This window comes from Suricata suricatta, chromosome 8, assembly GCF_006229205.1.
Source record: "Suricata suricatta isolate VVHF042 chromosome 8, meerkat_22Aug2017_6uvM2_HiC, whole genome shotgun sequence".
NCBI lineage: Eukaryota > Metazoa > Chordata > Mammalia > Carnivora > Herpestidae > Suricata > Suricata suricatta.
Window position 1 is genome coordinate 42,516,879 of NC_043707.1, and position 22,715 is coordinate 42,539,593.

A 22,715-nucleotide genomic window follows, 5' to 3' on the forward strand; every position below is an offset into this window, starting at 1 on the left:
CTGCACAAATTAAGGTTTAAAGTATTACTCTTTAAAGGGCCTTGTTTCAGAGTCCCTTTGAAAGAATAAAACAAACTGGCAGGGAGGGAAAGGGTAGGGACCAAAGAGGAGATAACCAGGCAGTCGAGATTTTGGAGGGATAAACAGAAGTTTGCAGTAAAAACATACCTTTTTTCTGTAAACTGGCTTTGGTTAAAAGCCAGAGAATAACTTGAGTTTATTAGGGGCAGAGGAAAGACAAAAGGAAGAGAAGTGGATTTGCTTAACTTAAGTGGATGGGTTTTCAATTTAAAATAAACTTTTCAACAAACAGAGCTGCTCATTCAGAAGGGTGGCCTTAGGGACACCTGGGAGGCTCAGTCTGTTAAGCATCTGACTTGAGCTCAGGTCATGATCTTGCAGTTTGTGAATTCCAGCCCCAGTCCTGCTCCGTGCTGACAACTCAGAGCCTGGAATCGCTTAGGATTCTGTCTCCCTCTCTCTGCCCCTCTCCCACTCGGGGGGGGGGGGGGGGGGGGGTGTGTGTGTGTGTGTGTGTGTGTGTGTGTGTGTGTGTGTGTCTCAAAATAAATAAACATAAAAATTTAAAAAAGAAAATAAAGAGTGGCTTTGTACAACTCGGGGTTCCCCATCACTGGCTGTTTAAGTGGTATCATCTTGCTAGAACTGTAGTAAACAGCATTCACTTATCCCTCATTGAGTAAGTGTGTATTAAAAGCATATCCTGTACAATGCGCACGCAGAATATGAAGCGGAATCAAATCCATGTGCTCTCTGCGAGCGGTCAAAGCAGTGCTTCTTATACTCTCCTATGTATACGCGTCCCCCTGAGCGTCTTGGCAGATTCTGACTCTGCAGTTACACCTGTAACAAGCCCCCAGGTGATGCCAATACTGCTGGGCTGCGTTAACACATACTGGGCAATAAGGGTTTCTCGGTTTCTCATAGGAAATTACATATGCGCATAAGTATACAAAGTTAAGACTTAGTAAATACCATAGAAGTTCCATTAATTACCCGTAAAAACCTACATCTGTCCCAATCCGAGGACCGTCTTGGTCCTTTTCTGCCTTCCGTGTTCCTTCTGATGTTTTCACTGTTGCTCTCTTTCTCAAATTTTATTTCTTCTGGGGTTGCTTATTGCATATGCTGTCTCTCAGTTTAGAATAGCTTCCGCCTCCTCTTCAGACTAACGCTTCATTAATTTGGCAAGGTTTATCTCCTCATCACCCCTTATGCCCTGCGGCCCCACTCGAGGCTGACTGCTCCCCGCATCAGTTCGTTTGAACCTCAAGCACTTGCCACTACTTCCTTCGGACTCCAGCAGGATGTCTGGGTTTTAATCCCCCATCGGAACCCACCTCTAGGGCTGCTTAGCCTAAAAACCCTGCCCCGAAAACGTTTTGGCGAACCTGAAGCCCTGTGAGGCGGCCGGGAAGAAAGCGGCGCCGCTTCTCCGGGTTCTGCACCCGAGCCTGGTCCATGGCTGCGGCGCGGACCTCCAGCCCTGGCGCGACGCTAACTGCGGAGCTGGCGCCCCCGCCTGGCGCAGGAGTCTGCTCACCATCGAGGCGCTGGCGGCTAGAGAGGCCGGCGAGCTCCGGGCGCCGTCGCAGCGCGGCCGCAGGGAACGCGCGCGGGGTGGGCCTCGCGCCCCTGGCCTTGTAGCCATTTTAGGAGGAAACCAGGATCACTAGCCCGGGGCGCGGCTTCAATTTCAATAACTTTATTGGCGGCCTTATCCGCGGAACAACCATCGCACTGGTGGCAGGGGGAGGAGGGAGAGCCTCGCAGGAGGTGATTGGGGTGGGGGCGCGCCTGGGCAGTGCGCGCGGGGATGCGGGGAGTTCCCGAAAGTGGGTTTCCTGAGCAGCGGGCATCCAGAGGGTTTTGGGGAGAGTGTTCCCAGCACCCCTGGAGGCTGAGAAAGGAGGGGTCCCCGGGCTCGGCTTCCCTGGGGCGGGGATTCCCTTGCCCGGGTCCCCAGGCGCAGGGGCGGAGCCAGGGGCGCCCCTGACGCGGCCGCCGGGGTGTTCCTAGTCCCGTGTTGTTCTCCACGGCAGGTGGCCCCCGACTCGAGCCGCAGCCATGGGAAACACCACAAGCGACCGGGTGGCTGGGGAGCGCCACGGCGCCAAGGCTGCACGCGCCGAGGGCGCCGGCGGCCATGCGCCGGGCAAGGAGCATAAAATCATGGTGGGGAGCACCGACGATCCCAGCGTCTTCAGCCTGCCAGACTCCAAGGTGAGCGTTCCCCACGCCCCCAGCGGGAGCTGCTGCAGCGGGCCGGCTGTCAGCGCTCCTCCTCCCTCGGTTGTTTCTTAGCACACTGACCTAGCTTACGGTTTTCTGAATTAAAGGGATTTTTCGGGCACGGAGATGTTGGATAGTAACTACTCCTGCGGTGCTGCCTCAAAATAGAATAGAGGCGGAGTTTTTTATTTTCGACTAATCTGATGGCCACGATTACGGTGGGCACTATAGACACCCCACCCCCCACCCCCAATCCCTGGTTTTCCTAACAGGCAGATGCCCTCTTCTAAAGTATTGATGCATTTATAGGTTGTAAGCCCTGGTGGAAAACTTGAGAGGGTAGGTTCCTGAGTTGCTGGCCCTAGGCAGCAGTTTCTCAAATTTGCCCTGAGGTGGGTACGTGAATTTATTTTTCCCCGACAGCTTTTATGGAACAGTTTCATTTTGCCTTTCTAAGAACTCAGCTTTTTTTTTTTAATTTATTTATTTAATTTCAAGTTAAGTAACATACAGCGTAGTATTGGTGTTAAGAACTCAGCGTTTCTGATCCTCTTCCCCCTGGCAGGGCTGTGAGCCATGAACCACTTGCTCATTTGATACATTCTCCTAATCTTGGGGATCAATAAAGGACCTCCTTTGGTTGACTACTCAATGTTCATCTCATACTTTATAGTTGGGGTGGCTAAGGTGCTGTTTCCTTCACACCCAGCTGCTCAAGTGGGTGAGCAAACGATTCCAGGATTTCCCGACTTCCCAGTTAGTTCATAATGTTACCATCGCTGAAAACAACCAACAGCTGTCCCGAGACCTTGATCTCAAATCCAAGGACTTTCAGAAAAGTGGCAACGCATGGTCACTGATAGAGACAGATGGAACTGACAGTGATGTGATTCCCAACCGAATGTTCCTAGTCACACTTAGAGCTGTCAGAATGAAATACAGTAATTCCTCCAGACAGAGGTAGAAAAATGGAGGGATTGAGGAGATTGGGGTGTGTTTGATGTTTGTTTTTGTTTTTTATAATCACTACAAGCCTTTCACCAAACTGGAGTTTGTACCACAGAGTAAAGAATGATTTGCCCCATTAGTGCCACATGAAATTTTGTTTCTGTTTGTTTTCTTGAATCCCAGTTGAGAACATAACTACAGAAAAAGAAGTCAGGGTGATTAAAAGGGTCACGTCTTGGTGTTTCTTCTCCATTCCTTTCTCCTTTCTCCCACTTCAGGACTTCTTCAACCTATGAGCTGTCTACCCAGTCACTTGAATTTACTTCTTGAAAGCTTTTTCAAGGTGGTCCACCTCCTAATTTTACCCTTTTCCTACATCAATGACTCAGGATTTAACTATAGTGAGTGTGTTTGTCAGACTGTCCTGAATAAAAACCAGGTTCCTGCATCTGAAATGGAACCCATTTGAGGTCATTTTTTCCCTTACCACAGTCTTGCCATTTGTGAATAAGAAGATCGGTTCAGATAATTACTCAGGTCTCTTCTACGTCTAGAATTTTGTAGTTCTCAAGCTCATCTCTTTACTTCTTCCTTCAATGTTTTACTTAAACCTTTTCAAACTATAATTCTCATTGTTCCGCCTCTTTTCCTGATGATTTTGTTGACTGTTTAACCTGAAGTAAATGGTCTTTCTGCCAGTCAGCTGCACTCAGGCCTGCCTCCAAAGTGCCATGTCATATGTGGGAGGGCTTTCTTCCAAAGCTACACATATTAATAGTTTGTAGCTTTCAAATTCTAAACTGAAAATACTAAATCATGAAAGTAACTCATAGGAGCAGTGCCAGTGGGGCCTGCCTTCCTTCCAATGCCAGTCTTCTTCAGTGGACTAGTTCAGTGGTTCTCAATCCCATTCGCACATTTGAATCACTTGAGAATTGTTTAAACACTCTTTGGAAAATTGGAAACATTTTCCATGTTCAAAGTAGGGAGAACAGTGTAATGAACTCCTATATACCCATCACCCAGTTTAAATAATGATCAGACTGTGAATAAATTTATATCATCTCTACCCCAATCCACTCTTTCCCCCCACAATTATTTTGAAGCGAATTCCAGACATCCTCGCAAATATTATTTTATATGTAAATATTTTAGGATGTATCTCTAAAGATGAGGGTTTTTTCCTTTAACTTTATCACAGTATTATTATTATCTATGAACCTTCTTAAACATAGATTCCTAGGCCCTATATTTAAATCAGCATCTGAGAGTTACTCTTAGGCATGTGTAAAAATTTCTGTGATTTTAAGACAGCCAGTGAGGCAAGAGTGCTTTGCTTGAAGAACATGGAGATCAAGGTTTTCACTTAAGTCGCTTATGTGCTATGAAAGTTCCTTCAATTCTGTTTCTCTGCTTACATCAGTTTATGCTGTTACTGGTGTCTCATAGTGTATAGTTTTGAGGAATATCGAGAGGCAATATGGAAGTTAGACTACCTTAGCCATTTTGAAAGTAAAGCCCACATGAGTAAGTTAATCCTTTTTTTGGACCCACATTATTTTATTTACTAATGTTTTGACTCAATACAATATAGCCCTATTTACCAAAGTCATTTAAGCCAGTCTCAAGTGGGGGTCAGCAAACATTTTCTGGAAAGGACCAGACAGTAAATATTTTAGACTTTGTGGGCCGTATAAGCTCTGTCATAACCACTCAATACTGCGACTAGAGTGTGAAAGCAGCTGTAGATAATAATGTAAATGGATGTGTGTGGCTCTTTTCTAATATAAGCTTATTTATAAAAGCATCTGGCTCCCTGGCCATAGTCTGCCAACGCTTGTTCGGAAAGATGGTGATGACAGGAAACGAAGTGAGGAGCCAATTGTTTTTAGAATCCTACAGATGTCATTGGAACCACTTTTGTTAAAGGAAGCTGGGGTTTTGATCTGATACTCCTTGAGGGTCCAGAATTTTCATCCCTATTCCCAAAATAATTAGTACAAACTTGGCAGAAGTGAACAAGTAAGATCTCATAACACTTCCCAGAATTTAAGAAACCAATGATAATGATTTTTTATATTTTTAGTGTACTTTTTATAACTTATTAGCTAAAATGAAGCTTATGAATTATTTATGAATTTCAGTATCACTAACTTCCATATCACTAATCATTGAAAACTGTTGACATTTACATGTGGAAAATACATGGCTAACTTTATTCCTTTTTATAGAAGCATATTTTTTTTTCATCTTTTTTCTCTTAAGAGGCACTCAGAAGCATGTCATAATTGCCTGCCTGTGAGTTAATCTGGTAACAGAGTAAGCTTCCCCCCTTTTCTTTTTTTTAAAAGGGAGATCCTAAGGATCTCCCCGAAAGGGTGGGTGATGAATGCAGACTCGAACATTAGGCTGTGATTTGGGCAATCCTTGAGCATAAGCCATTTGACCATTTTGGTCCTAGATGAGGTCTTTTTCTCTAGTTTGTTCAAAATCTGATTTAGTTGCCAATTTCAAGACTTACTGATCTTAGCAGGAACCTAGCACCCCCTCTGTACCCTAGTGAGGGGAAAGTGACCTTTTAAGAATTCCTGGGTCACAATTCAGGGATGACCTAATCTTTCTTACAGCTCCCTGGGGACAAAGAGTTTGTATCATGGCAACAAGATTTGGAGGACTCCGTAAAGCCTACGCAGCAGGCGCGGCCCACTGTTATCCGCTGGTCTGAAGGCGGCAAGGAGGTCTTCATCTCTGGGTCCTTCAACAATTGGAGCACCAAGATCCCACTGATTAAGAGGTGAAGACAGGTGTCCTGGTTTGTAGCTGGGCTGTAGGGCCCAGGAGTAGAAACCTGATTTCCTGTCTCAGGAGAGGGACCTGGCGGGACTGCTCCTCTACCTGCTAGGGACTCTCTCTAGAACATTGTCTGTGACCAATGACTACATTTGTGACTTTTTTTTTTTTTAAGCCTCATCGTGAGTCAGAGATGTTTTACCAGTTAGAATATCATTGCCTCAGAGGAACTTAATGGCTTGTTGGGCACATTCCTCAGGACTGTGTTAACATAAGTCCTGTTTATGCCTGTGGGAAGTCCTCTGTCACTGGCTGAGTCCGCTCATTCTGACTTCTGCACCAACACAGATCACAGCATGACGTTCGAGTCAGTAATGTGAGCTGTGGCTTGCAGAGAAATAATGAATTATTTGATGATCAGAATGGCTCTTTACATGTAGATCCTTTTTCAGAAACTGCTCACCACAGTGTGGAAAGGGTACCTGAGGCACTTCTGTATCCTGTGTTCTGTATCCTGCCATCTTCTTTACACTTGTGCGGGATCTGTGCCTGCTGAAGCAAATCTGTTGTGCTCAGATGAACCATTTTGGGGGATTAACATCTCTATTATTCTTTTCCAGATTGTTAAGAACTAAAGTTATTAGGAGGGGCTGGCAAATATGTCTTCAGGGTGATACAGAAAAGGAGAATGGGTTTATAAATGATTTTTTATTCTGGGGGGACAGTTGTTTAGGAATGTGGAATATCATTGATATGATGTTGTGAATGTCTCATGGCTTTTACATTAAATTCCGTCTGCTAATAGGAACCGGGCCTGCTTAACTTTCTGTTTTCTTCTGTAGCCATAATGACTTTGTTGCCATCTTAGACCTCCCTGAGGGAGAGCACCAGTACAAGTTTTTTGTGGATGGACAGTGGGTTCACGATCCGTCGGAGGTATGACCTTGATTTCCAAGGGTAACCATGAACTTAACTGTGTCCTTTTGGCTATTACTCCCTTTGGGGTCAACCGTCATCTCTGTTAGGACTGATGGGCTCCCACACTGACAGGTGTCTCTACCGATTAAAGATGGACGTGGTGAGCAGGATCGTGTCTAAAGTGGGAGGGTTAGATGCAAGAGATGAGTTTGACACAGGTTTATGAGTTTTTTCCATTCATTCTTTCAGCCTGTGGTGACCAGTCAGCTTGGCACGATTAACAATCTGATCCATGTCAAGAAATCTGACTTTGAGGTGTTTGATGCTTTAAAGCTTGATTCAATGGAAAGCTCAGAGACGTCTTGTCGAGGTAAGTTTGTGGTATTTGCTCTTTCTTGATGTGTTTTTCTTATAATATGTGTTCCTTCCCAAGGGTAGTTTTTGTTTATTTGTTTGTTTTACTGTTTATTTATTTTGAGAGAGAGAGAGCGCGAGCGAGCAAGCATGAGTCCGGGAGCGGGAGAGAGAAAGAGAGAATTCCAAGCAGGCTTTTCATGGTCAGTGCAGAGCCAGACATGGGGCTCAATCCCATGAACTGTGTGATCATGACCTGAGCCAAAAGCAAGAGTCAGACACACAACAGGCTTAGCCACCCAAGTGCCCCTTGTTTGTTTTTTTCCTTTTCTCTTCAGGAATCTTCTGAATCCTATATGTGTATGTATACATACACATACAAAATATATATATGAATCATATATGTTTTATGTATGTGTGTATGTAAAATTTGTTAATATAATATTTTTGTTTCTATATCTGTTTGTCCTGTAAACATTTAGGTCTCCTCTGAGACTAGAAAAACCTCAGTCTAGTGAATTTCATTTCAAACTTTTTTTTGTTAATATTTATTTTTTGAGAGAGAGAAAGAGAGAGACAAAGCAGGGGAGGGGCAGAGAGAGGGAGACACAAAGCAGGCTCCAGGCTCTGAGCTGTCAGGACAGAGCTCAACATGGGGCTGAAATCCATGAACCCTGAGATCATGACCTGAGGCAAAGTTGGAGGCTTAACTGACTGAGCCCCCCAGGGCCCTCATTTCAAACTTTTTAACCAGGATCTACAGCAAGACATTTTGTTTTACATTGTAACTCAGTTCCTTCCGTCCCTCCCTCCCGTTCGCTCTCACCGCCCCCCCCAGCCCCCATCCATCTCTCTTTCTCTCTCTCTCTGTCTTGCACATACATGCACACACCTATAGCACAAGTCTCAGAGCAGAATGTGGGCCTTTGTTACATGCAGTGTACTCTGTGTTCTGTTTTATCTTTTCTTTCATAAGCCTGTAGTTTAAAAAGCTACTTCTAGAGGCCCATGGGTGGCTAAGCGCATGGTTAAGTTAAGCATCTGACTTGATTTTGGCCCAGGTCATGATCTCATGGTCATGAGATCGAGCCCCTTACTAGGACCCACGCTGGGCATGGAGCCTGATTCGGATTCCCCTTGCCCTTCCCTCACTTACAGACTTGTATGTGCTGTCTCTCAAAAAACTAAATAACAAGTAAAATAAAAACCTATTTCTTATAATGTTTCAAGTTTTCACTGACGCTTTGGTGGTATCGCTCAGCCAAGGCTAGTTGTGTCTGGTTTGCCTTGTTTAGATGCATTAACTTAATCCTGCCAGTGTGATAGTTTTATAGGGCCCTCCAAGTATGGCAGTCTTCCGGACAAGGGGGGAAGGGTTACAAAAACCCCACACTTCTTTTGTGTGTGTATTAAGTGAAGTTCTATAAGTTTTTGGTTAAAAAAAAATTCCTTGTTAGAGGAAAAGACCTGTATCTTTTTGTTTCTCCTAATACTACTTTTCCCACGGCTTTCATCACATTGGCTATAGCATCAGAAGAGTGATTTGCTCACCACACTCAGTTACCATTTTATTACATTACAGTAAAGGCTGTAGTGGACTGAAGTACCGTGCGCGTGTTCCCAGTGAGTGCGCTTTTCCCTTGTGAGTTCAGAGCCTGCCCCTGCTACTCACTGGCTTTGAGTTCATGGACAGGTCCTTCAGCCTTTTCCCTTAAGTGGGGTGTATTAGAATATCAGGGCACAAGGGTGGCTTATGTGTCTTCTAGGAGACCAATCAATGGTATCATAATTGTCTATGAAAATCATAAAAATGTTGTTTTTATTATATAAGTTCAGAACGTAAAGTTGGACCTTCTTGTCCGGTGGGGCGGTGATCAGTGGGAGTTTAATAACAGTGAATTAAATGATGAGACTGCTCGCCACTCTCCACTTGGCCTTGTGTGGGTCTGGCAAAGCAGCCAGTGAGCTGTAGACAGCCACCCATAATGATACAGAAAGAGGCCGGCACACCTTGATCCTCCTCTCTTCCTTCTCTCACCCAGTTTCCTGGTCTCCTTTGTGTCTGTATGGATTTGCCTATTCTGACCCTTTCATACAAATGGGATCACACAAGACGTGGTCTTTGACGTCTGGCTTCTTCCACTTAGTATGTTTTCAGGGTTCACCCATGTTTTCATGTGTATCAGTACTTGACTCCTTTTTTTTTTTAAGTTTATTTATTTTTGTGCTCAAGTCTTTGTGTGAACATGTTTTCATTTCCCAAGAGTGTAATCCAAATTTAACTTGTGGAGGAATTGCCCAATTGTTCTCCAAAGCTGCTGCGCCATTTCACATTCCCTCCAGAAATGGGGGCAGTACGCCGCATCCTCACCAACAATTAGTTAAAAAACTAATTTTTTTTGAGACACACACACATAGCACAAGCGGGAGAGGGGCACAGAGAGATACACACACAAAATCCAAAGCAGCCTCCAGGCTCTGAGCTGCCAGCACAGAGCCTAGTGCAGGGCTTGAACTCACTAACCATGAGATCATGACCTGAGCTGAAGTTGGACGCTTAACTGATGGAGCTGCCCAGGCGCCCCACCAACAATTATCACTGTGTCTTTTTTATTATGGCCATCTTAATGAGTGTGAAGTAGTATCAAATGCTGGTTTGGGCTTACATTTCCCTAACACCTACTTCCTTGTTAGTAATCTTGTCCTTACTGTTGCAATCATTGTAGCATCAGCAGTCCTAAGGGTTTATATCCTTGTTGTCTGTTGCTTGGGTATTAAAAAAAAAAAAAAAGAAAGAAATCAATTTTTATCACATTGACTGACCCATTTGTTCACAAGGCATTATCACATTTGTTATCTCATTTGATTGCCATAAAAACATTGTGAAATGGGATAGAGAAATTACTTTCATTTTATGAATGAAGAATCTGACTGTAATAGGGGGATTTGTCTCAGGTCACACCACTGATAGAGAGACTAGCTCTTCTCTGAACCTACACCTCTTACTCCTCGTCCCCTCCTCTCCTCCACGTCATGTTGCCGTGTTGAGGAATTTCATGGTTCAGGTTCAGGATGACTCAGACTCTTTCTTTGCCGTCCAGTTGGAGAGCCAGCAGGTTGTAAGTTTACAATCTAGGATTTCTGCCATATTTAATATTAGCTGCCATGTATTGACAGGTTTTTTTTTCTTGCACTTTTACTAGTTCTCCAACTTTCTCTTATATTTGGGTAAATATCTTCCAGACCTTTCCAGCTCTCCCCCAGGGCCTTATGGTCAAGAAATGTACGTGTTTCGATCCGAGGAGAGATTCAAATCCCCACCCATCCTACCTCCTCACCTTCTTCAAGTTATTCTTAACAAGGACACTAATATATCTGTGAGTATCCTGAAAGCTTTGCTGGGGCCTCTGGGGGTTTCTGGGCCAGCATTTTCCGAATGCTCTGTAATGAGAACAAATGATTGGTATATACTATAGTACTTAAAAGAAATATATATTCTAGTTTAGAGTTTCTCAACAGTTTTTTTTTTTAATGTTTATTTTTTGAGAGAGAGACAGAGCATGAGCAGAGAGGGGGCAGAGAGAGGAAGGCACAGAATCCTAAACAGGCTCCAGGCTCCGAGCTGTCTGCACAGAGCCCAACTGGGGGATCATGACCTGAGCCGAAGTCAGACGCTTAACCCACTGAGCCACCCAGGCGCCCCTCAGCAGTTTCCAGAGAGCTCTGAGGAAGAGTAAACTGTTAGTTTTAAAACTGCACATTTAATCCCATTTAGTGATTTTTTTCCTTTCTTAGTGTGACCCAGCCCTGCTCCCCGAGCCCAACCATGTTATGCTGAACCATCTGTATGCATTATCCATTAAGGTGAGTGGGGGGCCCGGCTCTTCCCCAGAACGGGAGGGCAGGGGGACACTCGTTCTCCAGTGGCAACTTGCCCTGCTACCTCACTGAAGCTCACACTGGCCGTACCGGTCAGATTGTAGAACCTTCTTTTTTTAACTGGGGAGGTGGGGAGGGAGCGTTTGTCCGGGTGTTTGTTTTAATCTTGGGCCCTATGCTATGTCCTGGCTAGCTGATTGGCCCTGTGATTGAATGAACCTTTTTCCTTCCTGGTTTCTTTTTGAATAGCTCTCACCTTTGGACCACCAACTTAATTAAGTTAGAGTTCATAGCACTAGGATTTCATTTGCAGACAAGGCAAATTTATCTTTCTAGTTTGGAGAACGCTCAAATATAACTAAGGCTTTTGCTTTTTAAAGGTGGATACGGGAGCACCTGGGTGGCTCAGTTGTAACGTGTCCGGCTTTCTCTCTCTGCCCCTTTCCCGCTCACTCTGTCTCTGTCTCTCAAAATAATAATAATAATAATAATAAAATTTAAAAAAAGAAAGGTGGCTGCGAGCTGCTTTCAGGTGCTTCAGTCACATACACCCACTGATCGCGTCGCATCTCTCCTCGACACTATGGGTAAAGGAGAAATGTGACCAGATTTGCTCAGTCACCTCCATCTCTTAGAGTTCTCCTTAGTTTCTCTGCTGCTTCGGAGTCTGGGTTGAAAATACCCGTTCAGTCCCATCATGTCTCTGTGGAGTAAAGTTTCCTGTAGCCCCGTAGTTCTCAAACTAGCCTCAGCATCATCAGAGTCACCAGGGGAGGTTTGTAAAAATACGGATTCGAAGCCCGCATCCCCAGAGACTCTGCAGTGTGTCTGGGATGGAGCCCCAGCAATGGACTTTTAAGCAGCTAATATGTCTTAGATGTGCAGCCAGGCTAAAGAAATCACCGATACAGCATCTTTAACAGATTATGTAATACTTTTCAAATATATATTATTGAATTTAAATTTTATAATAACCTTGTGAGGTAAGTATTATTTTAATCCCTGTTTTATAGATAAAGAAACTAAGGCTCAGAGAAGGTCATATTGCCAGTAAGTACCGGAGAGAGGGCTGAGGCCCTCCTGTCCTCATTCCGTGTCCTTTTCTAGTGGTCACTGCACCAGGTCTTTCCAAGTAGGTCTTTCTCTCACCTGCTCCTCACTTTTACCAGACCCTTCCTGGAGCTGAGTTTTTTGACCTGCCTACCTCTGTCCTATTTAGCCTGTGATCAGCGTACTCTGGTTACCGACTGTTAATCAGAGAAGCATTCATTGTAGATAATAGAGCATCCAGGGAAATAGGAAGATGTCTCGGTTTCTCAGTTGAATTTGCCTGGGTTCTTTGGGATTAGTCTGGATTTTGCCTCCTGGAACTGCTGTCTGGCTATCCGCGGATGCTCAGAGGCCTGCCATCCTCCTGTGGTAAACACCCTCGGGCTGTAACACAGCCTGGGGATGAGTACCTCTTACCCTCTAACCCTTTTTATTGAGTCTAACTCAGATCAGCGTCTTGATTACTGTGATTCTGCTTCTCCTTGACCCATTCATTCCTGGTTCTATCAGATTGTTTAGCCTGTTTAGAGTTGATCCACTGGATTGAATATCTTTCCAAAGAAGATTTTGGGGGCTACTTTGTTCAGAGAGGGATTCCTGAGTTTCCTCTTGATTAGAATGAAGTTTTTCAGTTCGTCCCTGGTATTAAATGGAAATTAGACCTGGGATGCCTGGGTGGCTCAGTCGGTTGAGCATCGACTTCAGCTCAGGTCATGATCTCGTAGTTTGTGGGTTCGAGCCCCGTGTCAAGCTCTGTGCTGACAGCTAGCTCAGAGCCTGGAGCCTGTCTTCAAATTCTGTGTCTCCCTCTCTCTCTGACCCTCCCCTGCTCATGCTGTCTCTCTCTCTTAAAAAAATAAAAAGGAAATTAGACCTGCTTTGGGGCTAGGAAAGGCAGGGAGGGGGATCACTGCCCTTTCTTCTCAATGAATTTTAGACTTCCTTCTAAAAATGAATGTCAGGATATTCTGCTCCCCCCCCAAGCAAGTTTTAATTAAGCCCAATATTCAAATTTGAGGTAGGGAAAGGAGTGAGGTAGGAGGCTAATATTTCTTCAGCACCTGTTATGTATCAGGTGCTGTGCTAGATGGTCTCATATAATCATCAGCGCCACCTTAATGGTAGGTGTTATCCTTTGTAACAATGAGGAAAAGCTTAGCGTCAGGTAGATTACTCAAGGCCACAAACAGTTACAGGAGGAGTCAGGATTGGAACTTAAGTTGAATTGACTCCAAAAACCAACCTATATCTAGAATACCAAACTATCTCTGTTCAAAGTGAGTGGCTGTGGCAGACTGATGGCTGGGAAGAGCCGCCTGTTGCCTAAACTAACGAATTAGCTGCATGTTTCTTTCCCTTGCAGGACAGTGTGATGGTCCTTAGCGCAACCCATCGCTACAAGAAGAAGTATGTCACTACTCTGCTGTACAAGCCCATCTGAAGGGGTCCCTTCCGCCTCCGGGATTCAAGAGAAGCATCTCCCTTGCCTTTCTGGACCGGACCAGTCTTCCCCTGAGACTGGAAGGCTGATTTGCTTTGAGGCTGATATGTGTGTTTCAGAGCCTTCGAGTAGGTGCTCTGCTTTTGCATCTGATCGCAGATGAGAGTTTTATGAGTTCATGGAATTTATTTTCAGAAAAAAAAATTATATATATACATATACATATATATGAGAGGAAGGTTAACGGAAGCCTCCTAGCTAGGTGTGTTCTCTCTGCCTGTGGGGACTCCCGGAGACCTGTGCAGGGGAGCTGCAGGAAGGACCGTTACAGGAAGCTTTTTTCCTAAAACGAAGGAAGAGCCAACTCTCAGGGTCCTTGTTGGGTAGAGATTCTGTCGCCGCTACCTGGGCTCTCGCAGGAACGGGCTTGTGCCAGACTTCTGCCCCGCGTACAGCTGCCTCCTTGGCAGGGGCAGCTTTCCTTGCATGGGTTCTCTGTATTCCTACAGTGTGTGGCACAATCTGCTCTTTATGACACCAGATGCCCCACAGGAACCCTTTTTCTTCTCATTTCTCATTCTTGCTTTGGTACCCTCTTTCCGATCCTATACCTGACCCTTCCCTAGCACAAAACTCACTGGCAGGTGACCCCTTTCGAAGGCTATGTAAGACCCAACCCACCTCAGAGACCACACCTGTCAAAAATCTTCTTTTTGAGCCCAGCACAGGCCCAGCCACTGGATTCCCACTTGTTTTAACTTCTACTAAAGAAAATAAGTCTCAGTGTTATAAGACAAGCAGAATGCAGAAGGTCTGCGGTCTTGTGTCGGTGTAGTGCCACAGCGTGGGCTCTCGTGGCACGTTCCCATCGGGCTTCCGCCCAGCCTGGCCCTGCTTCCATATTTTCTTTTCACGGAGCAGACCGCTTTGAAGATGGGAGGGGAAGCTTTCATGTCTTTCATCCTTGGGAAGTTTTGATGTGCCTACATTTTCTTTAATTAAAAAAAAAATGCCTTTTCATTGTTCTTAAGAGACCACATAGGAGAATTTTAGGCTCTTGATAAGTGGTTCCCAAGATTCTCTTGACAAGAAAGTAGTAATCTAGCCTTCTACAGTCTTACATTAATGTGGCCAACCCTGTGCACACCACTACACTAAACACTGTTCTAGATATAGATTCAGGTTCACGGGGTGCACCTAGAAAGTTCCTTCAGCTTCCAGACCCATTACACCAAGAAGCAAGAAAGTAGCGCTGGTGTTCTAACCACGAATAGTATTGCTTCCCTGCTCCCTGTTCCAAGTGCTCACGGGATCACTTTGTCTTTCTCTTTTTTTCAAGTGTTCGATGATGAAGTGAGGTCAGTGACTTCCATTTGTGGAATGAAAAGTAGCTACTCAGTCCACTCTTGGGGTTGTTCAGAGATAAAACTTTCCCCCAAATATCTGCGGCTCTTCCATTACAGATAAATGCAGATTAAACATTCAACCCTGAAGGAGGCCAAACTTGATGCTCGAGAGACACCTCCACTGTTAAGATGTGTCCGGGCACGTTGAAAGGGCACCCATAGGTCAGTTTAGCTACCTCCTGTCTTTCTTATTCAAAGCTGATGACACAGTTGTCATTGGGTTGATGTAGACCACCTGTTAGATCCTGGGAGTGTGGCAGCGGGGCATGGTGGGGGCGGGGGTTTTGCTGGGAGTGCGGATTGCCAAGTGCTCTGGTGTTTACTCGCTGGGAGCAAATTCCGCGTTAGCCACTCAAGGCCACCTTCTGCAACACAAGGCTGGTGTGAGAAACCTTTTAGGGTCCCAACCACTTTTTGAGTGGTGTGTCATTTAAAAAATCCAGGCCAAATTCTGTTAAAAAATCCAGGCCAAATCCTATTAATTACTAGCTCTCAGGGTCTACACTGTCTTCAGTTATACTACTGTTTTTTCCAATACCCGTTAAATAAGCAGGCCACGGAGGATACAAAATCTTGGTGGTTAAATTTTGTTACAGTCCTTTTCTTTGTCAACAGTATTGAAATGTGATTGCCTGTGTGTTCGTGTATTAAACTTTTTACTCTACGCAGGTGTATCAGTAGAGTGGGGCAGGAAAAGAGATCCCTTCAGTTTCTCAAGCCAGAGGCGTCTGTGAACCGCTTCTGACTCCAGTGATGCTAGGTTTTGGTGCTGGTGGCCTTCAGATCTTCCCGACCTGGAAATGCGCAGAGTGTCAGTTTCCCAAGTCCTGAGGTAATCTCTTGGCCACATGTGCCACAAGAGCCCACCAGCTGGTGTGGAGGAGGACAGGCAGCGGATCTGGGCGACGCCTCCTTCAGCCCTGTCCCTTCCCTGCATTGTTCACACACCTCTGGCCTTGAGGAGCCTGTGCACACAGTGTGTCTCCAAGAAACTGTTCTAGAAGGTAGAGAGGAAAGGAGGAAGGTAGCCCAGAGTACCTCCCACTCATTCTTGTGTGTTGGTCGAAGGGGTAGTTTATTTTCTGCACAAGAGAGCTTGCAGATTTTGAAAATGAATAAAGGCAAAAAATCCACATTTTTAGCCTTTTTATTTTAACCTATAGGAGTTTCAGAGAGTCAGAAGAGCTAGAAACTCTTTAGGAGGGCTAACCCTTAAAGAACTGCATCGTGGTTTGGGGGTCGCGGGGAAAAGGAAGAGTGAGCTGAGGAGGATACTGGGAAACTAAAGGCTTGAGTAATTCAAAACTATTACAGCCTTTTTGTTGTTAATAAAACGAGGCCTAACACACTGCGGTCCTTGGATCTCACTGCATAGAACCTGCTGTGTACAGCGTCATTTGTCTCTTGTTCTAATCTCTATCCTTTCTTCTATATTCTGCTTTACCTTCAAGCTGACTTTACCAGTCTCAGGTCAGACATTACCTAAAACAAATGTTAGTCCTCTTGCAGGTACGGCCATGGTTCCTAGCTTGCAGTAAGCTTAGAATGGAATGGGATTTGCTCACCGGCAAGTGACACCCGCTCTGGGCACACCAAGCCTCTAGTGTTGGCTTTTTAAAAAAACAATGCTTACCCTATAAGGGGAGAGTCCAAGAGAAGACTCTGAGGGGATGGTACAAATCCAAGCCTCCAATTGTTTCTTGTCTCTTGTAGACCTAATGGATCTGGGAATAAAAAAACCTTTGCAAAGTGTCCGTACTGCACGTATGCTGCTAAAATGAAGTTTGGAAAGAAGTATTACCTTCTCCAGGCTGGGCTTCTATTAATCTGAGTGTAAAATAAGGAGACATAATAATGATAGAATCCCCTGCTTCAAATTGGGGAAATAGGGCTTTTAAATTTTTGACCTCAACCAAAAATGATATGCAATAGTCTATGTTGTATGTGTTTGAAAAATATTCTATCTCAGAGATTTCTAAGTCCTCATGTTCTGGTGATTTGGGGCACAGCCCTATGAGCAGATACACAGTTTGTTCACACATTATTTTGACTCATCCTTAGACCCCAAGTTCTTGCTGTCTTCTACCAGGGACTGCTAGCTCCAGCGACCCCTGGGACAGAGCACCTGGGAGGGGTGGGGATAGCGTCCTCACAACTCCCGATCGAGGCGTCTGTCTCTCCTTAGGTGCCCATCGCAGTGGAAGGTTGAAGGCCTACCATTTCTGCAGTGAACCCAAACTTGTGGAGGAAAAGGGCCAAATTTATTTTTTAAATTATAAGGGAGGGAGGAAAAGAGGGAAAGAGAGAAACCTTAAGAATCTGTTAGGAAACCCAATTCTTAGCAATGGAATCCCTGTAGGATTCAAATATGGGCTTTGTCTTGATTTACTTTTCTCGGTTGCTCAGTTATGCTCTGAAGTGATTAAATTTCATGAAAACTTAATTGATTAGTTCCGTCCTAGGTTGGAGTTGAATTAATTGGGTATAGCACGGCGCTTTTGCAGTGAGGTTGCTGTGAGGTAGCAAACAGCTGTGGATTCTGGAGTCTGGTGAACTGGGCAAGGGACACCTACCTACCATAAGTATTACGTATTTGATCATCTTCTCTGTTCCCATCTGCAGAACACGCACCTTACCTAGCCTGTGGTTTTAGAACCACCAGAGCTCAACTGATGTCCATTAGTCCTAATCTCCACGCTGGGTTCCATACGTGAGACTTGCTTGAATTTTGGTAAGTTAGAGGATGCTGGTGGTTATGTGGCTGAAGCAGTTTGAAGGAGTGCAGCTCTATCAGAAAGGGGGGCTGAGACTAAAACTTGGAATTAAATGTGCGAGTCCTCCTTTAAATGGTGCTTTTTGTACCTGTAGTGCTGAGGTACAGAGCTGTATTCCACAAAGGAATGGCATACTGAGAGGATTTGAAAGCTTTTCTCCAAATGTAATTTGTCATTGGACTTTGACATGTCGAAAATTACGTGATGTAATATATAGAAATGTGACATTTTCCCCATAAAACTGTTGAATAAAAAATGTATTATGCAGCAATAATATTTGAGTTCTTCTCTGGTCACTGATTATATTATCAAAATCTGTCTGCCTCTGTAGTCTCAGAACCTAAAGAATGCAAACTGCCACACAAACACATTTGAAAAAAGAGAGGTCATAGGTGTAGGACAGAAGTCATCCATCCATCCATCTTCCACCTCTCCTCTTCATTCCAGGCTGTACTGTCATTAACTAGAGGAGTGCAAACTCAGTAATCTGGAATTCAGCTGTAATTCTGAATTCTGAAATTCTCAATGAAACTGGATACTTAGGTATTAATCTTGTGTTGGATTTGCTGAGACCCTGGACCATGGGGTTTCACGGCTGTCCGTACAAATCACATCACCTGAGCAGGTTCTTTAAAAATACTGAGGGCGGGGGGGAGCGGGGAGCCTGGGCAGCTCAGTCGGTTAAGCGTCCGACTTCGGCTCAAGTCATGATCTCACGGTTCGTGGGTTTGAGCCCTGTGTTGGGCTCTGTGCTGACAGCTCAGAGCCTGGAGCTTGTTTCAGACTCTGTGTCTCCCTCTCTCTCTGCCCCTCCCCTGTTTGCACTCTGTCTCTCTCTGTCTCAAAAATAAACATTAAAAAAAAAAACACTGGTGCCCCATCTACTACCTCCGTCCCTATTTAAATAGACCTCTCTGGTGTGGGATCCAGGTACCTGTAATGAAGTCCCCGGGCGTTCTAATGCACATCCCAGGATGACGTGTTGTACTCTTAGATACTTCGTTATATATGAAAGCAGATTGCGCGCCTCGTTCTGACAGCAAATCACTCTCCTCAGGTGATTTTGCTCAGGGCCATGATGGGAACAGGATAATTTTTGTCTCCCATCCCTTTACTTCACAGAGTGCTTAGAAAGCTGACCCCTGGACTTATCCTAAAACAACACAGTCAGACTCCCCTACGTCTGCCACTCCAAAGCATCTAAAGTGAGACGGCAGTGTCAGATGTGATAGGGACTCAGCCTCTGACGGCATTCTCTCCTAAATGTCATGCACGCTGGCCACCGAAACAGTGTGGACCAGAATTCTATCAAGGCCCCAACTCGCACTGGTGTGTGCTTCCTAAAGCATTTCTCTCTGGCTCACTTGGCCAGGGGTCTTACTGCATTCCTTTGAGAACCCCCTCCTCGGCACTGACAGTTACTCATCACACAGATTGTTCAAAGGCATCATGAATCTCTCCCCTACACCCCTGGCTTGTGTGGCCAGTGTCCATCCAGCAGCACGTCGTGAGTCTGGAGTGCCCCCTCGCTTTCCTAAACCCAGCCTCTGGCTCCAGGACGCTTACACTGGCTGAAGATGAATGTCCCCATGCTCTCCCACCAGCGGTGCTCTGAAGGACACTCTGGTCTTGTGAGTTTTCTCTTTTTCACGGACTTCCTAGGAAAGAGGGCAGGGTTCTTTGTCAGAGGTCAGAAGACCTAAAGTCCATATGCTATATGGTATTTAAAAAATTGTTTTTAGTGTTTATTTTTGAGAAAGAGCATGAGTGGGGGAGAGCAGAGAGAGAGAGGGAGACACCGAATCCAAAGCAGGCTCCAGACTCCGAGCTGTCAGCACTGAGCCCAAGGCGGGGCTCGAACCCATAAACGGTGAGATCATGACCTGAGCCAAAGTCAGATGCTTAACCAACTAGCCACCCAGGTGCCCCTATATGGTATTTTTAAACCAAAAGTAGGTTTTCACAAACTTCTCAAATCCTTCTGTTCCAGAGTTCAGCTCTGGCTGGTTCGGGGTTCCCTGAAGGAGGTGGCGACGTTGGCGAAAATGGAGGTGAGAGAGCCTGGTTGATCACCAGTCTGGCACCTCTCTCCTGCCAGGTTTTGTGCCTTTATTTATAGATTTATGACATCAAAAAGTGGAACTTTTACAAAAAATTCGCAGTAATAAAGATGCTTTGAAAAGGGTGCAGAAACAGGTTTTACAGAGGCATTTTTGCAGACCTACTCTAATTACAATGAGGTAACTTACACATCATAGGATAACAGGATATTGTCAGTGAAAAGCAGATAACATACACATTTGTTTGAACCAGTAGTAAATCTTACAACTAAGAAGATAGCAGGAGATTTTCAGTGAGAAGCAGATAGCAAACACATTTTATAACAATAATACTAAGATTCAGGCATAAACAATGCTAGGAGGCATTCTGTTTGGCTCACAAGAGGAAGAATGTATTCATGGTGGTTAGTAAATAAACCTTTTGTCCACTTTGTTCTTTGATGTTGAAGGTGTAAGCACCATAGGTGCCAGGAGCCGGCCTTTACATATGTGTTTAAGTTGTAACTACTCTTACCCATCCTCACAATGGGCACCAAATTAGCATAGGTATGCGCAGTAACTTGTGCCTGGCTCTTGTTTGTTTCTTATTCCTAAATTAGGCTCTGTTTCTCCGGGCCAGAGTAAATATTAATCTTGTGTTCTTTAACCCCTTAGGAGAGCCTTTCCACAACATCTGCAGTGCTTTGTTTACATTCCTTTTTATAGAGGTGGGAATATGCTTCCTCCCATGAGGGATCTGTGTGGGGAATATCAGTCTGACTTGGAACTTTGTGAGGCCTAATCAATAGCAACAGGCTTAAATTCACATGAGCAGTGGGAGCAGAAGGAGATGCCAGTTTCCGCCTCTCATGGCAGGAGCCGTGCATGTCTGCCATTTCCTTACTGTGACCGTGTCATCCACCAAGGCCAGGGTGGCTCCCAGCACTTATGAACTAGTTTCCCTTCACACAACAGCTCCCAAAGTGCACCTGCTAGTGATAGCTTATGTTAAGGACATCAGGCAAGAAAACGGAGCACCTGCAAGAGCCACCAAAATTACTGCAGACCTGTGTATCTGGATTTGGGGGAAGTCTTTACCCCAGGCCAGCTGATTCCTCAAAACTATGACCTATGCCCTAACTTAGTTCTTGTTTTCAGGGATCTTTGTTATAGTTCTGGGTCACAATTAGAAGATAGGTTTTGAGACTGGGTAGTGGAACAGGTGTTGCACACTCAATTGGATCTCAGAAAAATATTTCTGGGCATCAGGCTGAGGATATCGTGGATGTTTGGGGTCTTTTGTTTTATCCACAAATGGAAACATTTCTGCCAGCCTGAAGATAGTGTTTCTTTATCTCTCCCATTTAGCAGGTCTGGTTCATTAGGTTGTCTAAGTGAGTGCCCTAGATTTAGGATATCTGAGGGCAGAGTAGAAGAATTTGACAATTTGGGGAATCTACCAGATAAAGAGCCAATCTGGGCTGAGAACTTTTACCTATAATAGAGAACTGTAGTAGCAACTAGGCCTAGATGAACTCAAGTTCATGAAATAAGGTAGGATGGTCCAAGGTGAATCGAGATTGCTTGTCATCTTATTCCCTATAGCCATTTGCTGATTCTGGGCATGGGCTGAGGACTTAGCTTAGCCTGGCCAGAGGGCATCTGAAGGGGTAAAGTAAAACCAGCAAAGCCCTTAGTGGCATGTGGTGATAAAGGGATGACTTGAAAACTTGAAGGACTTCAGATGCATGGTTGGGTTTCCCCAAAGGACACTTATTGCGACTGAACTGCATGGGATGCTTAAGAGCTAGCACAAAAGGCTTATAGAAGACAGAGTGACATCTCCCAAAGTCCCATGGTGTGGAGGTGATAAAGATAAACTACAGCAAGTGGGCTTGACTGAAACACATGGTCCCAAGACATTTGTCAAGTATTGGAGTGAGGTGAGGTGGGACACAAAAGAACTGAGTTAAAAATTCTTGAAGGGATAAATGGCTTCCAGAAAACTGCTTACAAAAACAAAATTCAAGAATACCTAAAGGAATATAAAGACAAGCAGCACTCAATGAGGTAAACACTCACAATGTTTGATATCCAATAAAAAATTACCAGGACACTTGTTTCTGGTCAAAATGAAATGACAGGGATTAGAATTTTTTAAAAAATATTTACTTAATTTTTGAGAGAAATAAAGAGAAAGAACGCAAGTAGGGGAGGGGCAGAGAGAGAGGGAGACACAGAATCCAAAGCAGGCTCCAGGCTCTGAGATGTCAGCACAGAGCCCAACGTGGGGCTCAGACTCATGAACCACAAGATCATGATCTGAGCCAAAGTCTTGATGCTTGACTGACTGAGCCCCCCAGGTGCACAACATTCCAGACAAAATATATGACATAATGGATTTCAGTGAAACCAAGCAGCTTAAAACAGTGATCCCCAAAATATGTGAAACAAGTGAAGTAGGCCCTTTAATTGTCTCAGCTGACTTTCTTGAGAATTTCCAGTATGGTGAATGGCCTGAGTTGAGGACAGGGAGCTAAAAGTCTTCGGAATCCAATCTTGCAACAAGCACAGGGCAGAGTCCTAACGAGGAGAGGGCTACACACAGGGCTACATCGGCACAAGGTTCCCTTGGGCATTCAGAAACATACTGACCAATGCGCGTGAGAAAAGAAACTTGCTGAGTCTAGATAACCATCAGAAAGAATAAAAAGAACTATGCCTGGACCTCACACAGGGCCAGAAATAGCCCCTGTTCCTGCCAGGCCAGTAAACCTCATAATCTGAGGAATAATGAGTACAGCATTCAGAGAACTCTTGCTGTAGTTGTGGGGAACAATTAGCCGCACACAAAATGCTTGTG

General features: G+C 44.8%; 1 protein-coding gene across 2 annotated transcripts; it reads left to right on the top strand.

The window, feature by feature from the left end:
• The first annotated feature begins 1,633 nt into the window (after positions 1-1,633).
• Positions 1,634-18,087, top strand: PRKAB2 (protein kinase AMP-activated non-catalytic subunit beta 2). Of its 2 annotated transcripts, XM_029949305.1 has the most exons (8): positions 1,637-1,797; positions 2,064-2,244; positions 5,829-5,995; positions 6,834-6,927; positions 7,159-7,279; positions 10,507-10,640; positions 11,059-11,127; positions 13,556-18,087. In XM_029949305.1, the coding sequence occupies exons 2-8, from the start codon at positions 2,089-2,091 to the stop codon at positions 13,631-13,633; spliced, it is 819 nt and encodes a 272-aa protein (XP_029805165.1). In that variant the 5' UTR covers positions 1,637-1,797; positions 2,064-2,088; the 3' UTR covers positions 13,634-18,087. The 2 variants fall into 2 exon arrangements, with proteins under 2 accessions (XP_029805166.1, XP_029805165.1); XM_029949306.1 differs by lacking the exon at positions 11,059-11,127 and having other exon boundaries at positions 1,634-1,797.
• Positions 18,088-22,715: the final 4,628 nt, after the last annotated feature.